The sequence below is a fragment of the Ictalurus furcatus genome, chromosome 1 (genome assembly GCF_023375685.1).
Source record: "Ictalurus furcatus strain D&B chromosome 1, Billie_1.0, whole genome shotgun sequence".
In the NCBI taxonomy this organism is placed as follows: domain Eukaryota; kingdom Metazoa; phylum Chordata; class Actinopteri; order Siluriformes; family Ictaluridae; genus Ictalurus; species Ictalurus furcatus.
In genome coordinates, this window is record NC_071255.1 from 29933041 (window position 1) to 29951334 (window position 18294).

The following is an 18294-nucleotide window of genomic DNA, read 5'->3' on the forward strand; positions in this document are numbered from 1 at the left end:
ACTAAAAAAATTAGATGAATTGATGTTAACGTTTTTAAACAAGCCGTGTCGTCACTTCAATCAGACCAGACAGGGTAAATGGTTGCAAATTTACAAATTTTCTACCCAGGATCTCATGTATGAGCCAATTAGCTTCCTTCAGCTAAATAATAAACGCAAACAGCAGAAGCTGTGATGATTTGTGTTCAGAAATCTGGAGTTGCTGAACTTCTGCCAGATTTTCATACAGTGAATGCTCTGCTACAGTATTTTTTCAGTTCAGTTGATACACTACTTGGTCCACATTCAGACCATTCAGAATGTGTTCCACCAGTTGGTGACCCCAGATGTAAGGCTTCCCCCAGACTGACAATCCAAAGCGGCTTCTAGATTGAACCTTTTCTCCAAGAGTATGTGTTTGTGCTTCCTTAATGTTAGTGGTTGTACCACCAAAAATATTTCTCAGAAAACGTATTTAAAATGGGAAAAGAATGTATCTTTTTTCTTTCTTAAAATTATTAGCCAGGTAAGGCCTGAACTGAGTTCGCCTTGCTCCCAGTTTACCGAAGTTTCCAGCAACACTTTACTTAACACAAAGCAGCTGCTTTGAAATACACATACATCTACACCAGAGCTGCTCAAAAAGGTTTAGCGACGTCATAGTTTCTCATCTGCTTACATTAAGTTTATAAACTTTTTTTGTTTCTTCATTAATCATGACGTGACATAATGTGTCTAAAAATGCTGTGTTGATTCATCAGTGTTTGAGGATGTTGCATGGTGCGCTCAGGAATTTACAGCTTTTCCTCTTTGTTGTCAAGAAACTAGAGTAAATGTTTTGTTTTACACCAGCTGTTCACCTCATGCCCTGAAAACATGACTGCAACACCACTTATGGGTCTACAGCAATATGTCTCAGAGTTATGGAAGAGTGGCTGAAATACAGATTGTTCTCAGGACACAGAAGCCCACCAAGTGTTGTTGCTATTCTATTTAGAGGATATGTTCTTGGGTTTTCTCACCTTTAAATATCCCCGCTGGTCTGTTATTATCTGTGTCACGTTGTAATTGCTCTTTGGATTAAGTCACTCAAAGCTCTTGGAATATTGTCCCACACATGCAGCTCTGAGGAATAAGTGGCACCTGGTAATGGACCGGCTGACCGTGCTGTTCCTCAAGTTCCTGCAGTATGTCCATCAGCTGCAGCTCTTCATCTGGTGGCTTCTGGAACTTCACGTTATCAAGATTGTGTCATCTTACATCATCTGGGTTTCTGTCAAAGAGGTGAGCTCACTGGAGGCTATAAAGAGAATGATTCAAGCAGAACTGACTCTTACCTTGGCTTACATGCAGCTCATTGGTCTAATACTAGCTGCTAGTGTCCTAATACTCTCTATTTGAATCTGAACAATGCTACTGATCTTGTGTCGCTCCATAAATACTTGATCTGGATAAATTTCATTTGGGTTATTTGTAGACCTGACGAGAAGTTATCACAGTGTTTGTATTCTGTGTAGGTATAGACTGGGAGATAATTGTTTTCTTTCTGGGACTCATGATCCATACTGATGCCGAAGCTTAGATACTAACATAAAATTGTGGTGGAGTTATCTATGGTTTTGCCCTGTGTTTGTGAGTTTGAATCATGATGATGCTGCCTCTTGAAGACATTCCCTTGTTGGAAAACTAAAAGTTACAATTTTACCTCTGAGAATTACAAAGCACTGACACTGGAGACTCCTTCAAAAAATGTTAAACAAATGTCTCTTTAAAAGGAGTTTCACCGTGTCAATGATTATATGTTTTTCTTTGTTAGTTTTCTTTAAAAAGAGAGAGCTCAACAGCACTGTGGCATACATAAAATATGTCCATTTTTACAGTGTCTAAATATGCTTAATTTTGTATTTATTATTTACAGCAAATGCAACCTATATATAATGTAAACTAAGTATGAAAAATTTTGGAAGACATTTTGCTAAAAAGTGTTAATTTCCCATATGTATGGACACTTTTGGGACACCCTGTAAATAACTGTATAAATGACTAATTCATACTGTTTATGATAGAAGAAAGTTGTACGTAAGTGTGTAATGAGCTTGGTGTTGTGTTGCCAGGTGTCCCTGTTTAATTATGTTTTCTTGGTGAGTTGGGCTTTCGCTCTGCCCTTCAGCCAGTTTCGCCCTCTGGCCTCCAGTGTGTGCACCGTGTGGACCTGCGTCATTATTGTCTGCAAAATGCTCTACCAGCTCACCTCCATCCAGCCTGCCACATACTCCAAAAACTGCTCCATGGTGAGATACAAATCACACACACACACACACACACACACCTACTATAGCACCACAGAATGAAGGCATGCCTCCTCCTCCATTTATTCATCCTCTCTCTTTTGGTCTCAGCCGGATAACTATACAGATGTTCAGAGGTTGGACATGGCCAGGTCTCTTCTCTACAGCAGCCCAGTGGACCCTGCCACCTGGGTCGGTCTCAAGAAGTTCTCTCCATTACTGGAGAATTTAAGGGTAGGCTTAGTGTAAAACCACAAATAGCCCACTATGTATGCTGTTTTATTTTCTTTAATATGTTTGACTTTTACGTGTGTCTTTCTGAACAGAATAACTTGTTGATGTTGGCCCTACTGGCTTTTGAGGTAACTGTCTACCGGCACCAAGATTTTTACCGTATGAGAAACAACCTGACTGTTCCTGTCACCAGAACAATCTTCCACAATATTACACGCCAACACCTGGATGATGGCATCATTAATTGTGCCAAGTACTTTATCAACTACTTCTTCTACAAATTCGGCCTAGAGGTATTACATATCTGCATCATTATTTGAGTGGGGGAATTATTCTGTATTACTTTGTTTCACATGGAAAAGAAGCTTCCTGTTTTTTCTTTTTCCAGGCATATTTAATAGTAGGAATATTGTCATAGTATTATGACGTTCTGTTAGAGAACTTTTCTGCATTTGTCACCTAAATAAGCATCCTCCTTCTTCTAGACCTGCTTCCTGTTAGCAGTGAACGTCATTGGTCAGCGGATGGATTTTTGCGCAATGCTTCATGCGTTCGGGTTGGTTGCAGTGCTGTACCAGCGCAGAAGGAAGGCCATCGCTGGGGTCTGGCCAAAATACTGCTGCTTCCTGGGCTGCATGCTTACCTACCAGTACCTGATATGCATTGGCATCCCACCAGCAGCTTGCTCAGGTCAGAGAGCAACATCTGGCCCTACTAATAGCACTTAGTAATAGCTTAGGTTTATTAATGTCTTTAAATCAATGATAAGAAATTAGTTAAGTGTTATTTTAACTGTCCAGCTACAGTATATAATGGCTACTGAATTACAACATTGACAACATACTGTACTGAAGGGTACATTGCATGGGATGGATAGTGTATCCACTCATTCATCTTCAGTAACTGGGTAACTAGGTGCAAGTTGGGAATACACCATGGATGAGACTCCAGTCCATACCAGGACCTCATGCACACACATTTACAGACTTATTCATACATCTGGGCAATTTAGCATTGCAGGAAGCTAGAGAACTTGGAGTGAACCCACAAGAACATGGCGAGAACATGTGAAACTCCACACAGATCATAAATTGAGCTCAGGATCAAACCAGGCACCCAGGAGCTGTGAGGTGGCAAGACTTATACATATAATACCATCATATGATATTTGGAGTATATTCCAGATGATATCCAGTGTATATCCTGTTCCAACTGTCTGATTCACATTTACCATTCACAATTGGATAATACTAAATTATACTAATAATTCAGTTAATAAATAGCGGAAGTAAGATTTGTATGAGCAGATAAAGTACATCCACAAAGACAAGTGGTAAGAAACAGGACAGGATTTTTAATATTTCGCTTAAAGTCAGGAAAGTACTGTTTTGGTGTTGTGACTGCTCTAAGCGAGTGCTCTAAGCAGTAGGTGGTAAAGTGGGTTTGGGATTTCACAGCACCTTGTTGCACCATTTTAGCAATGTCCATTCATGCGTTTTTATTTCTGACCAAAAAATAGCAACTGAGTGAGAACAGAAAACATGGGCTAATACGCTGCACAGTCAGCTAATTCCGCTTCTGTCTGCACTGTGGTTCAGACTATCCATGGAGACGTCCTTCATCCAGCATGGACTCCAATGTGGTCAAGTGGCTCTACCTGCCTGACTTCCATACCAGACCCAACCCTCTCTTCCTCCTCTGTGAGTGCTGGCATGCAGAGAACATGTACGTTTTTCTCTGAGACCTGATCAACGATCCATTCTAACCCCCGCTATGTCTCTCTCTTCATCTGTAGATGATTTCATGTTGCTGCTGTGTGCATCGCTGCAGAGACATGTGTTTGAGGAGGAGAATGAGCCCTCCGTGCGTCCCCTGGCTGGAGATAATGTGGAGATCTGCCGAGACTTGGACGCTGCCACCTTCAGTCAACATAACCCTGTCCCTGATTTCATCCACTGCAGGTAATACTACAGTGTGCAGATGAGGGCATTACTCTGTCTTTCCATCATTCTCTTATACTGTATTGAGATGATAATTTTATCATCACATGTTTTCAAAACAGGGTGCACGGTGGCTTAGTGGATAGCACGTTCGCCTCACACCTCCAGGGTCGGGGGTTCGATTCCCACCGTGTCCTTGTGTGTGCGGAGTTTTTATGTTCTCCCCGTGCTGCAGGGGTTTCCTCCGGGTACTCCAGTTTCCTCACCCTCAAAACATGCATGGTAGGCTGATTGGCATGTCCAAAGTGTCCGTAGTGTATGAATGGGTGTGTGAATGTGTAAGTGAATATTCCCTGCAATGGATTGGCACCCTGTCCAGGGTGTACCCTGCCTTGTGCCCCATGCTCCCTGGGATAGGCTCCAGGTTCCCCATGACCCTGAAAAGGATTAAGCGGTATAGAAGATGGATGGATGGATGTATTCAAAACAAGAGTTTGGTGAATTGCTTCTTACTGTGCTGTCTCTAGTAGAGACTCAGATTCAGTTTATGCTGCTAATTAATAAAGATAGTGTAGTAGGATAAAGTAATTAAGTGCAATTACTTAATATAAAAGTAATAACAATAACAACAATAAGAAGAAGCAGAAGAAGAAGAAGATGAAGGGAAAAAAGAAGAGTTGTTAAATTATTAAGCACATTTCATCTCAAAATACTTTACATTATATAGATTAGCTGGTCAAAACATTTATGATGAAGCATGTGAAAGAATCAATGTGAATAACTAATCAATCAACTATAAATCTATGGGAATTGCTACAAATTACAAAATGTCTATTTAACAAAATATGGCCAAATTAAACAAGTATGTTTCAAAACTGGATTTCAAAACAGTTACTCAGCTAGGATTCATAATATTCTCTGAAATTAAAACAAAACCAAACAGCAGAACTGTGAACGATCCATGGGACTAACATTTCGTCTACTTCAACTGGATTATACCATTTCAGGAGATCAGCAAGATACACACAGAGCTAAACCATTCATAGAGTAATGTGTTCTGAGTTTCTTTTCCTGGTAAAGATGCTTCCTTAAAGAGGCAGCAGGGCAACCGACCAGCTGTTACATGTTAAAATAGTCCAGTTTAGATGTTACGAAAGCATGCAGGATCGGCGTCTTGTAGCATATTTCTTATTTCAGATATGTCACAGATGGTCTACATGAGAATCGAATGATAAAGCAGCATCTAGAGTTACACCAAGGTCCTTAAAGCCATCAAACTCCAGGGCAAAATCAGCAACCTTACTGAAGGCAGACCTACAAGCCTACATCACTATTACTGTCTTGTCAGAGTTTAGAAGAAGGAAGTTTCTATTCATTATCAGAGTAGAAGTGGAAGCCAACAATACTGTATTACATGTTCAAGCGGATGGCTATAAACAGATTATACCATGGTCTGTCTGAATACTCGATTCTGATTGGCTGGAAGACATCTGTTCAAACCATTGAATACAAAGTTAATTCCAGTCACTTCAATCACGATGCTAAATTAATGCCTATAAACAACTGTAACTATAGTAACATACAGCAACTGTTGCATTCAGTAGTTCAACTCACAGCTTCATTATTAGTAGAGATGCAGCACAGATGCTGGTAATTCATATACCACAATCTCCCTGTCTCTCTTTCTCTCTCTCTAATAACTATTTACTGTAATTCATTCAAATAAATGTAAACTTATCACACTACTTTATCTCTGTGTATGATTTAGAGTGGGTAGAATTCTAGCCCTAAAGACCTGCATATAAAATAACTAACAAAAAATTGACCATTATTTTTATCTTTTTATTCACATTTTGCACTGCAAACATCAGTGACAGCTTTAAATTTTAAGTTAATTTCTGGAAAATCGTAGTTTTCTGTCATTTTATTTGTTGTTAAATGTGTGCGCTGTGGTGGACAGTAGCCTAACTTTTCCTTTAATTCAGTTAACTTGGCGAAGTGATATGTAACTGTAATGCGGGCAAGACTTGGCTGGAACTACTTTTGCTGTACATTTAGTAAAAAATAATTGCACACCTCAGAATATCTGTCAGCCAATCAGAATCGAGAGTTCAGCAACGCTGTGGTATAAACCGTTTTAATGCACTCTGCACTGGGTGGTGCATTGCCTCCACGTCGTGCATTAAAATCGTGTAATGAACACCTAGCCGTGGAGTATCCCTTACGGACAATAGGGGACCTAAAAGAGAACCTTGTGGGACACCAATTCTAACAAACTGGTAATGATCTGACTTACTGTATATAATCTAAACTAGGCAATAACTTGTCTGTCCAACTATTTTTTCAAGCTTGATCATTAAAGTATTATGGTCAATATTGTTAAATACCACAAGTTAGACCTAACAGTACTGAGACAGAAATTTAGACTCCTCTTGACTTATCCTCCTGGAATTTCTAATTTTCCCACGTATATTTCTGGGTCTGTGCCTTAAGACATAATCTTAGATTGTGATTTCTCATACATGAGCTAAAAAAAAAAAAGTTGAATGTTATTATATACTATATAGACTCCAAGAGAAAATCAGATAAAATCACTCTTTTCAGCGATCCCATTCATCACATAAACATTGTTTTGTCATTCAAAAGTGAGTCGTTTTGTTTTTTTTCATGGAGAAGGGAAAAAAGTTCTCAGTAGCGTTCTGCTCTCTCCAGCCTCAATTCAGATAACTACAGGATGTTCAGTGCAACCCGTAATGACTTCACCAGCCTTTGACAATGTTCACCATGTCTTGTAACCCAATAAGGTCTGCAATATGAACTTTACTCACAACTCATCACTCATATAAGTAGAAATTCACAATCGTGTGGCATGTTTTGTGGCAGCTATTTCTACTTGGACAAGCTCATTCACCAATGTACGGATAAATGTGCCGAATGTGCACTTTTTGTGCTGCTTACAGCCAGGTTATACAAATGAGCAAGAACCTGTGATGATTGTGAGGGTGACATTATTAATGGTTTTCTGAAAACATGCTTTGTTTTTTTTTGTTTTTTTGTTTTTTTGTTTTGTTTTATTCTATGATTCTTTGAAAGTGTTGGTTTGATAAACATGTACTAGACAGATGTATGTGTACTGTCAGTCAGAGGAATTGAAATGTACACAGCATTCCGATAAATAAAGTCGCTAGATCATTGACACACTAGTGGGCTGCTGCAGTATTCGTTTTTCAATTAAATTTTCATACAAGTATGTGTATTAGTCAAGCTCTAAACGTCCTCGATAATTAGAGATATGAATGAAATGTCATTTTTAATTGTAGTCAGAAACAGAACAGCAGAGTGGTTGAACATTACTTGGCATGCCATTGACAATCTAGTAATAAGCTAATAATTTAAAACTAACAAGAAAATAAATGGTCTGGTCTGCACTTATATAGCGCTTTTTTAACCTTAGTGGTTTCAAAGCACTTTACTCTGGTTCTCATTCACCCATTCACACACACACCAGTGGTAGCAGAGCTGCCATGCAAGGCGCTAACTTGCCATCGGGAGCAACTTGGGGTTCAGTGTCTTAGCCCAAGGACACTTCGGCATGTGGAGTCACGTGAGCCAGGAATCGAATCGCCAACCCTACAATTAGTGGACAACCCGCTCTACCACCTGAGCCACAGCCGCCCAAATTAACATTGTGAGCTTTGTCCATTGGCGAAGTTGCATGCTTAATAATCATAGCCTTGAGTAAACAAAAATCGTAGTAGTGTAGGGATGATTACTTTTTTATCTGGTGTTTTTATTCTTGCTTGCTTGCTTATTAGGAAGCAAGCAAGATAAACATCTGTATGTCGATTACAAATAAAATTTCATTATATTACCTCATTATATCACAGAAGCCTACACACCAACCCAGTCACACCTCCATCACCCACCATCTGTGTCTCTTTTGCTCTCCTTCTGTTTCTTTTAGGTCATATCTTGATATGCTGAAGGTGATCATGTTCAGCTATCTGTTCTGGTTCGTCCTCACCATCATCTTCATTACGGGGACCACACGTATCAGCATATTCTGCATGGGTTATCTGGTAGCCTGTTTCTACTTCTTGCTCTTTGGTGGAGAGCTGTTACTCAAGCCAATTAAAACCATTCTACGTTACTGGGATTTCCTCATCGCATACAATGTGTTCGTCATCACCATGAAGAACATCCTCTCTGTGAGTAAACGACATTCAGACAGATAGATATCAGGGAAGGAGGTGCTGAAGTCTTGAATACCATCCAGTATTACCTAAATTGGATATTTAATTTATAGATGCTCCAGTACAAAGTGCACTTAGATATCATAAATATAATTTCATAAACAGTCATAAAGCCTCAGCGAAAAAATAGAGGTCAGTTCAGTTAAGCTGTAAGGTTTTTGTGTGTGTGTGTGTGTTTTGTGCTTTCATCAACATTTCCTTGCACCACATGGCCGGAACATAATCAGGCCAGATTTATGAGTTTGATGACACTGCTCCATCTCCTCTCACTTCTCAGATAGCTGCCTGTGGATATATTAAAGCCTTGGTGGTTAATCACTGCTGGCTCATCCAGCTGTTCAGTCTGGCATGCACTATAAAGGGCTATTCACGACGTAAGTTATTACCTAAAGAATGCAAAGGCTTTCTGAGTCTCTTAGTTGTTGCAGTAATAGTCGCAAAAAGTGTGATTTCAGTACTTATTGCGTAAATTGTGCATTTAAATAATGCATTAAATCATATCCTTCTTCTTGTCTCTTGTTAAATAGCGGAACAGCAGGCTAATAAACAGTGTGAACTGCCCAGTGATGAAGCAGGTATCATCTGGGACAGCATCTGTTTTGCCTCCCTGCTGCTGCAGAGACGGGTCTTCATGAGCTACTACTTCCTGCACGTGGTGGCTGATATCCGCTCTTCACAGGTCCTGGCTTCCAGGTACACATACATACACACACACACACACACACACACACACACAGTTTTACATTTTACATTCCCTACACACTATGGCAGTGAAATGTGAAGTTTTCAGGTTCTTCAGTGAAATAGTACTCTTGAAAAGCACAGTTAATAAACTAACAGTGATAGAAATGTGTTGTTTTGACTCCAGCACATTCCTGACAGAGCACCAGGAAGTATACCAAGCGTGAGTTACAGACCTGAGGACATCATTGACTCCAAAGGGGCCATGAAACAAGCATAAAACAAGCATAACAACTGTGTATAAGATTATGCTAATATGTATGTACACTGCTGGTCAAAAGTTTGTGGACACTTGACTGAAATGTTTCCCATGATGTTAAAAAACTTTTGATCTGAAGATGTATAATTAAATGTTTGAAATCGGAGTTGTAGACAAAAATATAATTGTGCCAACATATTCATTTTTTTCATTAGAAAACTAAAATTTTATTTTAATTTTTTTTTTTTAAACGGACGACTCGGAGAGAAATATTCCGGAAAGCAGCCAATAAGAGTGCAGCGTCGGTGTGAACTCCTTTAATACTGTTTATAAAGCATCTCAGGGAAATTCCTCAAGAAATCGGTCGAGAAAATGCCAAGAATACATTTCTGGAAATTCTAGGTAAAAACGGAGTCTACTTTGAAGATGCCTAAATACTCAATTATTTTGATTTATTTAGGATTTTTATCACAACATAGTTCCATTTGTGTTACTCCAGAGTTTGGATGACTTTATTATTATTCTAAAATGTGGGAAAAAAATAAAAATAAAGAATGAGTGTGTCTGAACTTTTGACCGGTAGTGTATGTGGGGGATTGTATGTATGTAGTTAGCACCTTTGGGGTTGGGGGTTTGAATCCCGCCTCTGCCCTGTTTGTGCTGAGTTTGCATGTTCTCCCCATGCATCAGGGGTTTCCTCCGGGTTCTCTAGCTTCCTCCCCCAGTCCAAAAACATGCACTGTAGGCTGATTGGCATCTCTAAATTGCCTGTAGTATGTGAATGGGTGTGTGCGATTGTGCCCTGTGATGGAGCTGGCGCCTCATACAGGGTGTCCCCCAGCTTGTGCCCCAAGCTCCTGAGATAGGCTCCAGGCTCCTTCGCGACCCTGTGTGGATGCATGGATATACTGAAATACTGAAATATATCATTGCATATCTGTATGTTCAAAAAGAGCTGTAATTCCTAAACAGTCCACCCAATGTAGCTGCTCTTAAATACTCTTAAATGAAATGTTTTTCTGTGCTTTTGTGCTTAAGCACAATGTCAAAATAAAAAAAAATATGGAAGTAGAGAAAAGTGCTATAAAGTACGAGTCCCAGTGTCATATTATTATCCAGCAGAGGAACAGAAATGCATCCTTACTGCTAGAAAGACATAATATATATGCTGTAGATCACTTTCTATACTTGTGATCTGTTGTGAGCCTTCACTTTCTATCTGCAGTATACATTTACTTAAATGAGTTCCTTAATAATTGTAATTACAATGACAAATCTACTAACAATTTTGAGTATAATTGTTATATGCAAGATTTTGTTCATGCACATATAATTGTTGTAAGGTAACATTGTTGTGAAGTAATGTGAAAGTAATGTGTCTCATCTGATCTATTAGTAAAGTTTAATGCCCAATTAACAAAGCTTTCAGTAATGCCGATTTTCTTTGTACTCGTACACATTTGTTAATAAACCATCCCTAAGGTGTACATGAATGTCACCCACAAAACTACATGAAAGACAAACTAAAAAAAAACAAGTGCTATAAACGACAAAATAACTCAACAGTGAAGGAGCATAGGTTAGTAATTCATGTGTGTAACTGAAATAAACAAAATGAACGCATTCTGTATATACATTAAATAAGTAACTCATCTCTATGTATAATATTTGAAGCTGATCAATCCAGGTTCACATAAATGAGTCTCCTTATATGTAAATTTACACAAACTCAGAAGCTGTATCGTATTTTTTACTAAACTAACTGATTATCATTTCTTGTGTAAATGCTCTTGCGATCGATTTCTGAATAAATGTGTCCGTATCCCGCTTGATAAATGAGGTCTAATGTTTATTTAGGGTGCTAAATTAAGGATTCACCGTGTTTGACAGTGACCGTGTTTGACACTGACCTCAAGAAACCAGCTGTTTGTAATTGAGCAGCTAAAGCATTAGACAAAGCCAGACACATTAATCTGAATCGTGTGCTCTTTATTCTCTCTCTGTCTCTGCGTCTTTCGCTCTCTCTCTCTCTCTCTCAGAGGAGCCGAGTTATTCCAGGCCACAATCGTGAAGGCAGTGAAAGCACGACTTGAAGAGGAGAAAAAATCCATGGACCTGCTAAAGCGACAGTGCGTTTATACAACACCTCATAGTTCACACGTCACTATTTACTATTCTTGGAACAGTCTTGGACTGTTATGGATATTATATTTACCTAAGGAATATTCCCCTGCTTTGACGAGCTAGAATGTGCTTCAAAAAATATCTTTTTACCTATTTCAGTTAATGACTTATTTCTGGTGTGCAGCGTGGTGTTATGCGAATTTTGTTTTAATTCATAGAAATGACAAAACACTGTAATATCTTTCACTGTAATATCTCAAACTCTGCTTTAACTTAGTGTTTTGTTGTCCGCATTTCGGAACTGGTGCTCTGAGTCAGTGCACTGTGTTTACAGGACATCTGCAGTGTGTTTGTATGAGACAAAAGGATCTTTCAGCACCACCCTGCTGTGCCGAGCTTTACTTTTCCCCCCGTTGAAAGACAAAGCACTTAGCACTTCTGCACATGCCTCAATACGAGTGCACTCTTTCAACCTCTTTCCCCAATTAAGGACTGGTGTTATTACTGTGATTCTGGCCAAGGGGAAAACTCATTCGGCTCAATCCCGCGAAACCGGACATACTGTAGTAGGGACTGTCGCCAATTTCTCTCTCTTTTTCTCACAGGATGGACCGTATTAAGAGTCGGCAGCAAAAGTTTAAGAGGGGAAAGGAGAGGATGTTGAGCTTGGCACAGGAGAGTGGCGAGAGTCGATCACTTTCCAGAGAAGAAGTGGAAGATAACGGTGTGTGGTAGAGTGTGTCAGCTAACTATGACTCATTTAGCCGACCTATGTATTTTGGTACACTGACTACATGCTAATTTAATTATATGCAATTAATTAATACATACTGTACGTTAGTCTTCCTTCTTTTTCACTGAATATAGTATTTTAAAATATACAGCTAGGTATCATTCAATGTCGTATCTCATTTCATCAAAAATAAAGCTTTAATGCAGCAGTCAGGTTTGGTCTTGAGTGTACTGAAAGTTCACAACACAGACGAGTTCATAAATTCCACAGGTGCCTGAGCTTAACTACCAGCGTAAATGCATTGCAGGAGAATTGAAAACATATGAGCTCACACATACCAGACGTTAGGACAAACTCTCTTATCCGTAATGGTGCTTCTTAAGGTTCATGTGTGCTTCAATGGCTTGGGTTTTGCAGGAGAGACGAGTAAAGAGATGAGAAAAGGAAAAAGGAAGCAGTGGTGGAGACCCTGGGTTGATCATGCCTCCAGTGAGTGTTCATACATCACTTCTTATATTTATAAAGGTCATTTTAGGTTTATTTTAAAATAAATACATTAAATAACTCAGAACTCATTGGAAAAGCAAGCAGTTGTGCACTGGGAATGCCATAGTGGCACAACAGAAAAGCTCTCACCCTTTTATTAGGTGATCGTGAGTTTGAATCCCAAAGATGTCACAGCTATCCATGGCCGTAGTCCAAGAGAGCAAAATTGGCCATGCTCTCTGGGTGGAAGGGATGGTGTTGCGCTGTCCCATGTCGATCACAGTGAAACTAATCAATCTTGGGCATCTGTGAGCTCATGTATGCAGAAGAGGATAGTTAGCTCTTTCCTCCAAATGTGTTCAGCTACCTGAGCAGCAGTTCGAAAACATGTGGTGGCTTTACGTATTTAATGGAAGCATGTGCTAGCATTCACCCTCCCTGGTTGTGTGATAGGGGAGAGCTAGCTAGAGTTGATCAAATCTGTATACAGTACATGTTTTTACGTTCCAAAATAGTCACACTGTTAACTGTTAACTGTTGTTTCAGTGGTGAGAAGCGGGAATTATTATTTGTTTGAGACGGACAGTGAAGAGGAAGAGGACGACGAGGAGAAAAAAGAGGAAGAACTACCAAAGAAATCGGCATTTCAAGTTAGTCCTCGGACACATTTTAGTAGCATTTAGTACTTGGTTTGTTTTTGTGAGTTCAACTTGCCCTGTATATATTGACCATGCAGAATCAATAGTGTAACCCAGTGGTCACCAGCCCTCTTCCTTGAGATCTACCTTCCTGCAGGTTTCATCTCCAGCCACCTGTTTTAGCCGATCAAGAACTTTTTAAGGCAATGATTAGATGGTCAGGTGGACACGATTATGGTTGGAGCTAAAGTCTTCAGGAAGGTAGATCTCCAGGAACAGGGTTGGTGACTACTGGTCTAACACTTGTGGCTCTACAGCACTGAGATCTTGTAGACATTTTGTTTTCTCTGCATTTAACAATGTTTCTTTATTTGTCAGGCCACTAACTGCTAACTTCCTTTGTGGAAGCGTGGAACCACCATAGTAAAGACTACACGCCATGTCCTTACTAACTCAGCCCCTACTCTGTCCTTCTTATAGAGAGCTATCCGAATGTTTGCCTCTGCTTTGCTGGCTTTAGCAAAGTCTGTCATTAAGCTCCCCAAAACTATACTGCAGTATACAATCAGGGCAGCCAAGGTACTTGCACCAGGCCTACTATATCTCTCCTCTTCCTCTATTTTATACTACTGTGCTATTGTTCTATGTACGATATTTTTTCCCTCTTTGGTCATACCCAGCCTGTGTGCTTCATTGCACACTGCATTTTTCCTGACACTTTCTTTTACTACTGTGCATTGAGGAAAACTGGAGTGCAATCTGAGCCTGAATGGCCGAGCCTTGAGGAATGTCTGACAGCTTTGTATGTCTGTTTTCCAGGCAGCTATCAAGATCCATATGGGCTGCTTTGCATGTGAAGGAAATGCAGTGCAATGTGCTTTACTGTAGGATGCATGAGAACTTTTCAGGGGAGACTTGGTTTTGTGTTGGTTGATGTTGAGGCTGTGTTTTTTCTCCAACATAAAGCACATTTACATAGCTAAAAGCAAACAAACAAACAAAAAAAAAAGGTGACATCCACTACTCTGGGTTAAAACACACCCTGAGCCTTGTTATTCCTATTGGCCAAACTGTTCTCGCATTCTTGACAAGAGATCACAAAAATAATCCAGATCATGAAGTCTAAACACTAACCAATCAAATCTGTTCCCTCACCTCTTCATGTCTGTCTTTGGCATTGTTCTGTCTCTTCAGTTTGTGTATCATGCATGGATCACTGACTCCAAAACAGCCATGAAGGAACGCAGCAAAGAGAGGCGGCGTTTCTGGCAGAGATACACAGAGGGACGCAAAACCAAGAAGGACCAGCGGGAGGGTACGTGAAAGATCCAATCCAGATATTTTATTCAGAACAAAGAGAAGAACTGTTCTTCAGTTTCTTCAGTTTAATGATATTAGTAGCTGAGATGTTTTGCCTTTCTTCAGCAGCCCATGTAGCCATTGAGGTGGGAGATCAAGTGGAGGACACAGTCGAAGAAGAGAGATCAGATGGGCCAGGTACATCGTCATTGTGTTAAACTGCACATATACTGTTTTGATTAACCCCTACAAATTAAGATGAAATCAGACAATGTTACACACAGTTAATTTAAAAGGGGTATACTTACATTCTTTCTATATCTGTACACTATCTATTGTTTGTTGACTCGCAGCTTTCCCTTACATTTCCAGACAACGTACTGAAGCGTGTGTTTAACATAGTGAAGTTTTCCTGGGTGCTCTTCCTGGCATTGTTGGACAGTTTCACTGCCTGGCTCAACTCAATGTGCCAGGAATACATTGACATCTCCACTGTGCTGCGCACTGAACGCTGTATGCTCACACATGAGGTCAAAAAGGTACTGACGCTGCCAAAGTCTTACTAAACATGACTAATGCCACTAGAGCTGGACAATATGATGGTTTATACCACAGCTCTGTTGAATTCTTGAGGCTGATTGGTCAAAGGTTTTGATTGATTTTCAATAACAGCAACACGGACAGTAGTTCAAGTTATAAGGTTTATATTAAGGCACTAATTGTAATATGTTAATGTTTGTATAGTAACAATTTACACAGGGATTTAAGGGATTTAATAAATGCTTGTAATCGTTGATATGATGAAGCTTTCTGTAAGGAGACATCTCTGCAAGACTGATTGTACCAGTGGGTCCTGGGACTTCAAAGAGTTAACCCACAGGCTATGAACGTAGAGTACTCAGACTTGTTCCTCCATCATAGAATCAAATAACAAAACATTTGAGTTGTCAGACTGTCTTCAGTCATCTGTTGCTAACAATGAGCATACATGTTTCTCATAGCCTGTGGGAGGACATGCTACGACCGGCAAATTTGCTTCATCTGGCAACTCCACTTCTCGCTGTGAGAGCAACTCATCATGGTTAAGATGAGGAGATGGTGTACAGATGTTTATTTAGTATTTTTGGAATAACTCTCCAGTATCAGAGCTAACGCTGTAGCCTCCAGGATGGAGGGCCGTGCACTTTGAAGCTGCTTTTTTGTTTTAGTAATGTCAAGAGAGGCTGTTCAGGCTATTTATAGCTGCTATAATGTAACTGATGACAGGAATTAACTTGTTTTCTGGACATTGCACAACATTAAACATCTCTATAAATGCATATAACATACAGCGTATTATTCTGTAATTGATAGAAAATTGTTATGTTGGTAAGGCACTGTAAAACAAGAGGAATAGGATACTTCAGGATGTGCTGTTATTTACAAATAATCAACCTCATGGTGGTAATAGTAACACTGCTTTCCTCTGTGCCACATCACACCACCTTGTTGTTGATTATGTTTCTATAACATCATCACTGTCATCGTGTTATATACTTTACACAACAGAGTATTCATCAACTGTTATTATTTATTCAGTAATTACAGTCAATAGATTGTAGACCGCATTTTGGAAACCCAGAAGTTATGAGGGAAAAAATCACTTGTAAATAAGTCTTTGGATGTAATTGCTGCAAAACCACATGCAGAAATATGTAGAACCCACTGTAAGATACTGAAATGTTTTTCTCGAACGTATACAGGGAAACACTCCATCACGAGGGATCATACACATGTATTACCAGCAGCAGTTGTGTAGACCTTCATCCTCTGAGACTGTTCTGGAGGGAGCAGAGAGGCTGCAGGTTCAACGAGATTCTGTCTCAGCACAGCATCAGGACAGAGAGGACGAGAGCATGAACGCTGTTCCCAATAAAGACAGTCTGCCCCGGTACATTATCCCAAAATACAGCACTATACACTTGCAAATAAAACATGCAATGCTACCTTCACTACATGTTTCATTCGCTTTTTTTTTGTTTGTTTGTTTTTATAAAATTACCTATTTTTCTGTAGCATTTTTTACAGACTTGGGGACGAATGTATTTGATCTGTTTAGATTAAGGCTGCAAAAGTAGCGAAATTATGAAGTGAGGGGTCTTTATACTCTCTAAAAGCACCATAGGTTTATCATTTGGCCTCCAGAGAGTCAAGATCCAGCAGGTATTCCTCACAGCTATCAGCTTTCCTCTGTTGACAGCGACATTTCAGCACACTTTATATTCGGATTTACCTCCAGGGAAACTGTTCTGTGTTGTATCAAACAAAAAAAACCTGTTCTGTAGGAATTGACAAAAACAGGGCTCAAATGACTGTGTTATGCTCAAATAACCCAATTATCTCAAGTGTTTCCATGACCAGATGAGTGTCATCTTGTCATGACAAGTTCGGACCAGATGTACAGTGCCTTCCACTGATATTGGCACTCTTGGAAAATATGAGTAAAGAAGGCTGTGACAAATTGTCTTTATTGTTTAACTTTTGATCCTAAAAAAAATTCACAAAAATAAAATACTCTGCTCTCAGGGATATCAAACAATTGCAAACACTATATTTGTTAAATATAGGTGTGGTACAGTTATTGGCACCCATATGAATTTATATGAGAAAACTATATTTGAAGTATATTCCCACTGATATTTAGAAAAAATGTTAGTACACCTGGGTTTCTAGGAACAGGAAATTGTTCAACCAGGACTTCCACGTCTCACAGGGTTTAAATATGAGGTAACACATAGGCCAAATTCCCTTGGTCATTCATAACAATGGGTAAGACCAAGGAATATAGCTGTGATGTGCAAAAAGGTTGTTGAGCTTCACAAAATGGGAAGTGGCTATAAGAAAATAGCACAAGAATTGAAAATGCCCATTTTGCACCATCAGGGCAATAATGAAGAAGCTCCAGTCAACTGGAAATGTTATGATCAACCTGGAATTGGACGTGTATCTATATCGTCTCAGTGCACTGTGAAGAGGATGGTACGAGTGGCCAAGTAATCTGCAAGGATCGCAGAATTGCAGAAGTTAGTTGTGTCTTGTGGTCAGAAAGTCTCCAAAACTACAATCTGAAGTCACCTACATCACCACAAGTTGTTTGGAAGAGTTTCAAGAAAAAAGCCTCTACTCTCATCCAAAAACAAACTCAAGCGTCTTCAGTTTGCCAGACACTACTGGAACTTCAAATGGGATCGGGTTCTATGGTCAGATGAAACCAAAATAGAGCTTTTTGGCAATAAACACCAGAGGTGGTTTTGGCGCACACCGAGAGGTGGCCATATGGTACCTCATTCCCACGATTAAATAAGGTGGTGACTTTTTAATGTTTTTCGGCTATTTTTCTG

At 39.6% G+C, this 18294-nt stretch overlaps 1 protein-coding gene across 4 annotated transcripts in view; it reads left to right on the forward strand.

Annotated features, from left to right (window-relative positions):
- LOC128614479 (piezo-type mechanosensitive ion channel component 2) overlaps positions 1 to 18294 on the forward strand; it is a 140011-nt gene that overhangs the window by 103820 nt on the left and 17897 nt on the right. For 3 of the 4 annotated variants that reach the window (XM_053635814.1, XM_053635786.1, XM_053635796.1), the window contains 18 exons: positions 1103 to 1263; positions 2094 to 2270; positions 2379 to 2501; positions 2594 to 2794; positions 2987 to 3191; positions 4100 to 4201; positions 4297 to 4462; positions 8406 to 8649; positions 8972 to 9068; positions 9222 to 9387; positions 11674 to 11763; positions 12364 to 12482; positions 12909 to 12980; positions 13524 to 13627; positions 14810 to 14930; positions 15041 to 15112; positions 15287 to 15453; positions 16657 to 16844. In XM_053635814.1, coding sequence (XP_053491789.1) covers positions 1103 to 1263; positions 2094 to 2270; positions 2379 to 2501; positions 2594 to 2794; positions 2987 to 3191; positions 4100 to 4201; positions 4297 to 4462; positions 8406 to 8649; positions 8972 to 9068; positions 9222 to 9387; positions 11674 to 11763; positions 12364 to 12482; positions 12909 to 12980; positions 13524 to 13627; positions 14810 to 14930; positions 15041 to 15112; positions 15287 to 15453; positions 16657 to 16844 — 2575 coding nt within the window. The remainder of the gene's footprint in view (positions 1 to 1102; positions 1264 to 2093; positions 2271 to 2378; positions 2502 to 2593; positions 2795 to 2986; positions 3192 to 4099; positions 4202 to 4296; positions 4463 to 8405; positions 8650 to 8971; positions 9069 to 9221; positions 9388 to 11673; positions 11764 to 12363; positions 12483 to 12908; positions 12981 to 13523; positions 13628 to 14809; positions 14931 to 15040; positions 15113 to 15286; positions 15454 to 16656; positions 16845 to 18294) is intronic. The other variant, XM_053635804.1, reaches the window with a different exon arrangement.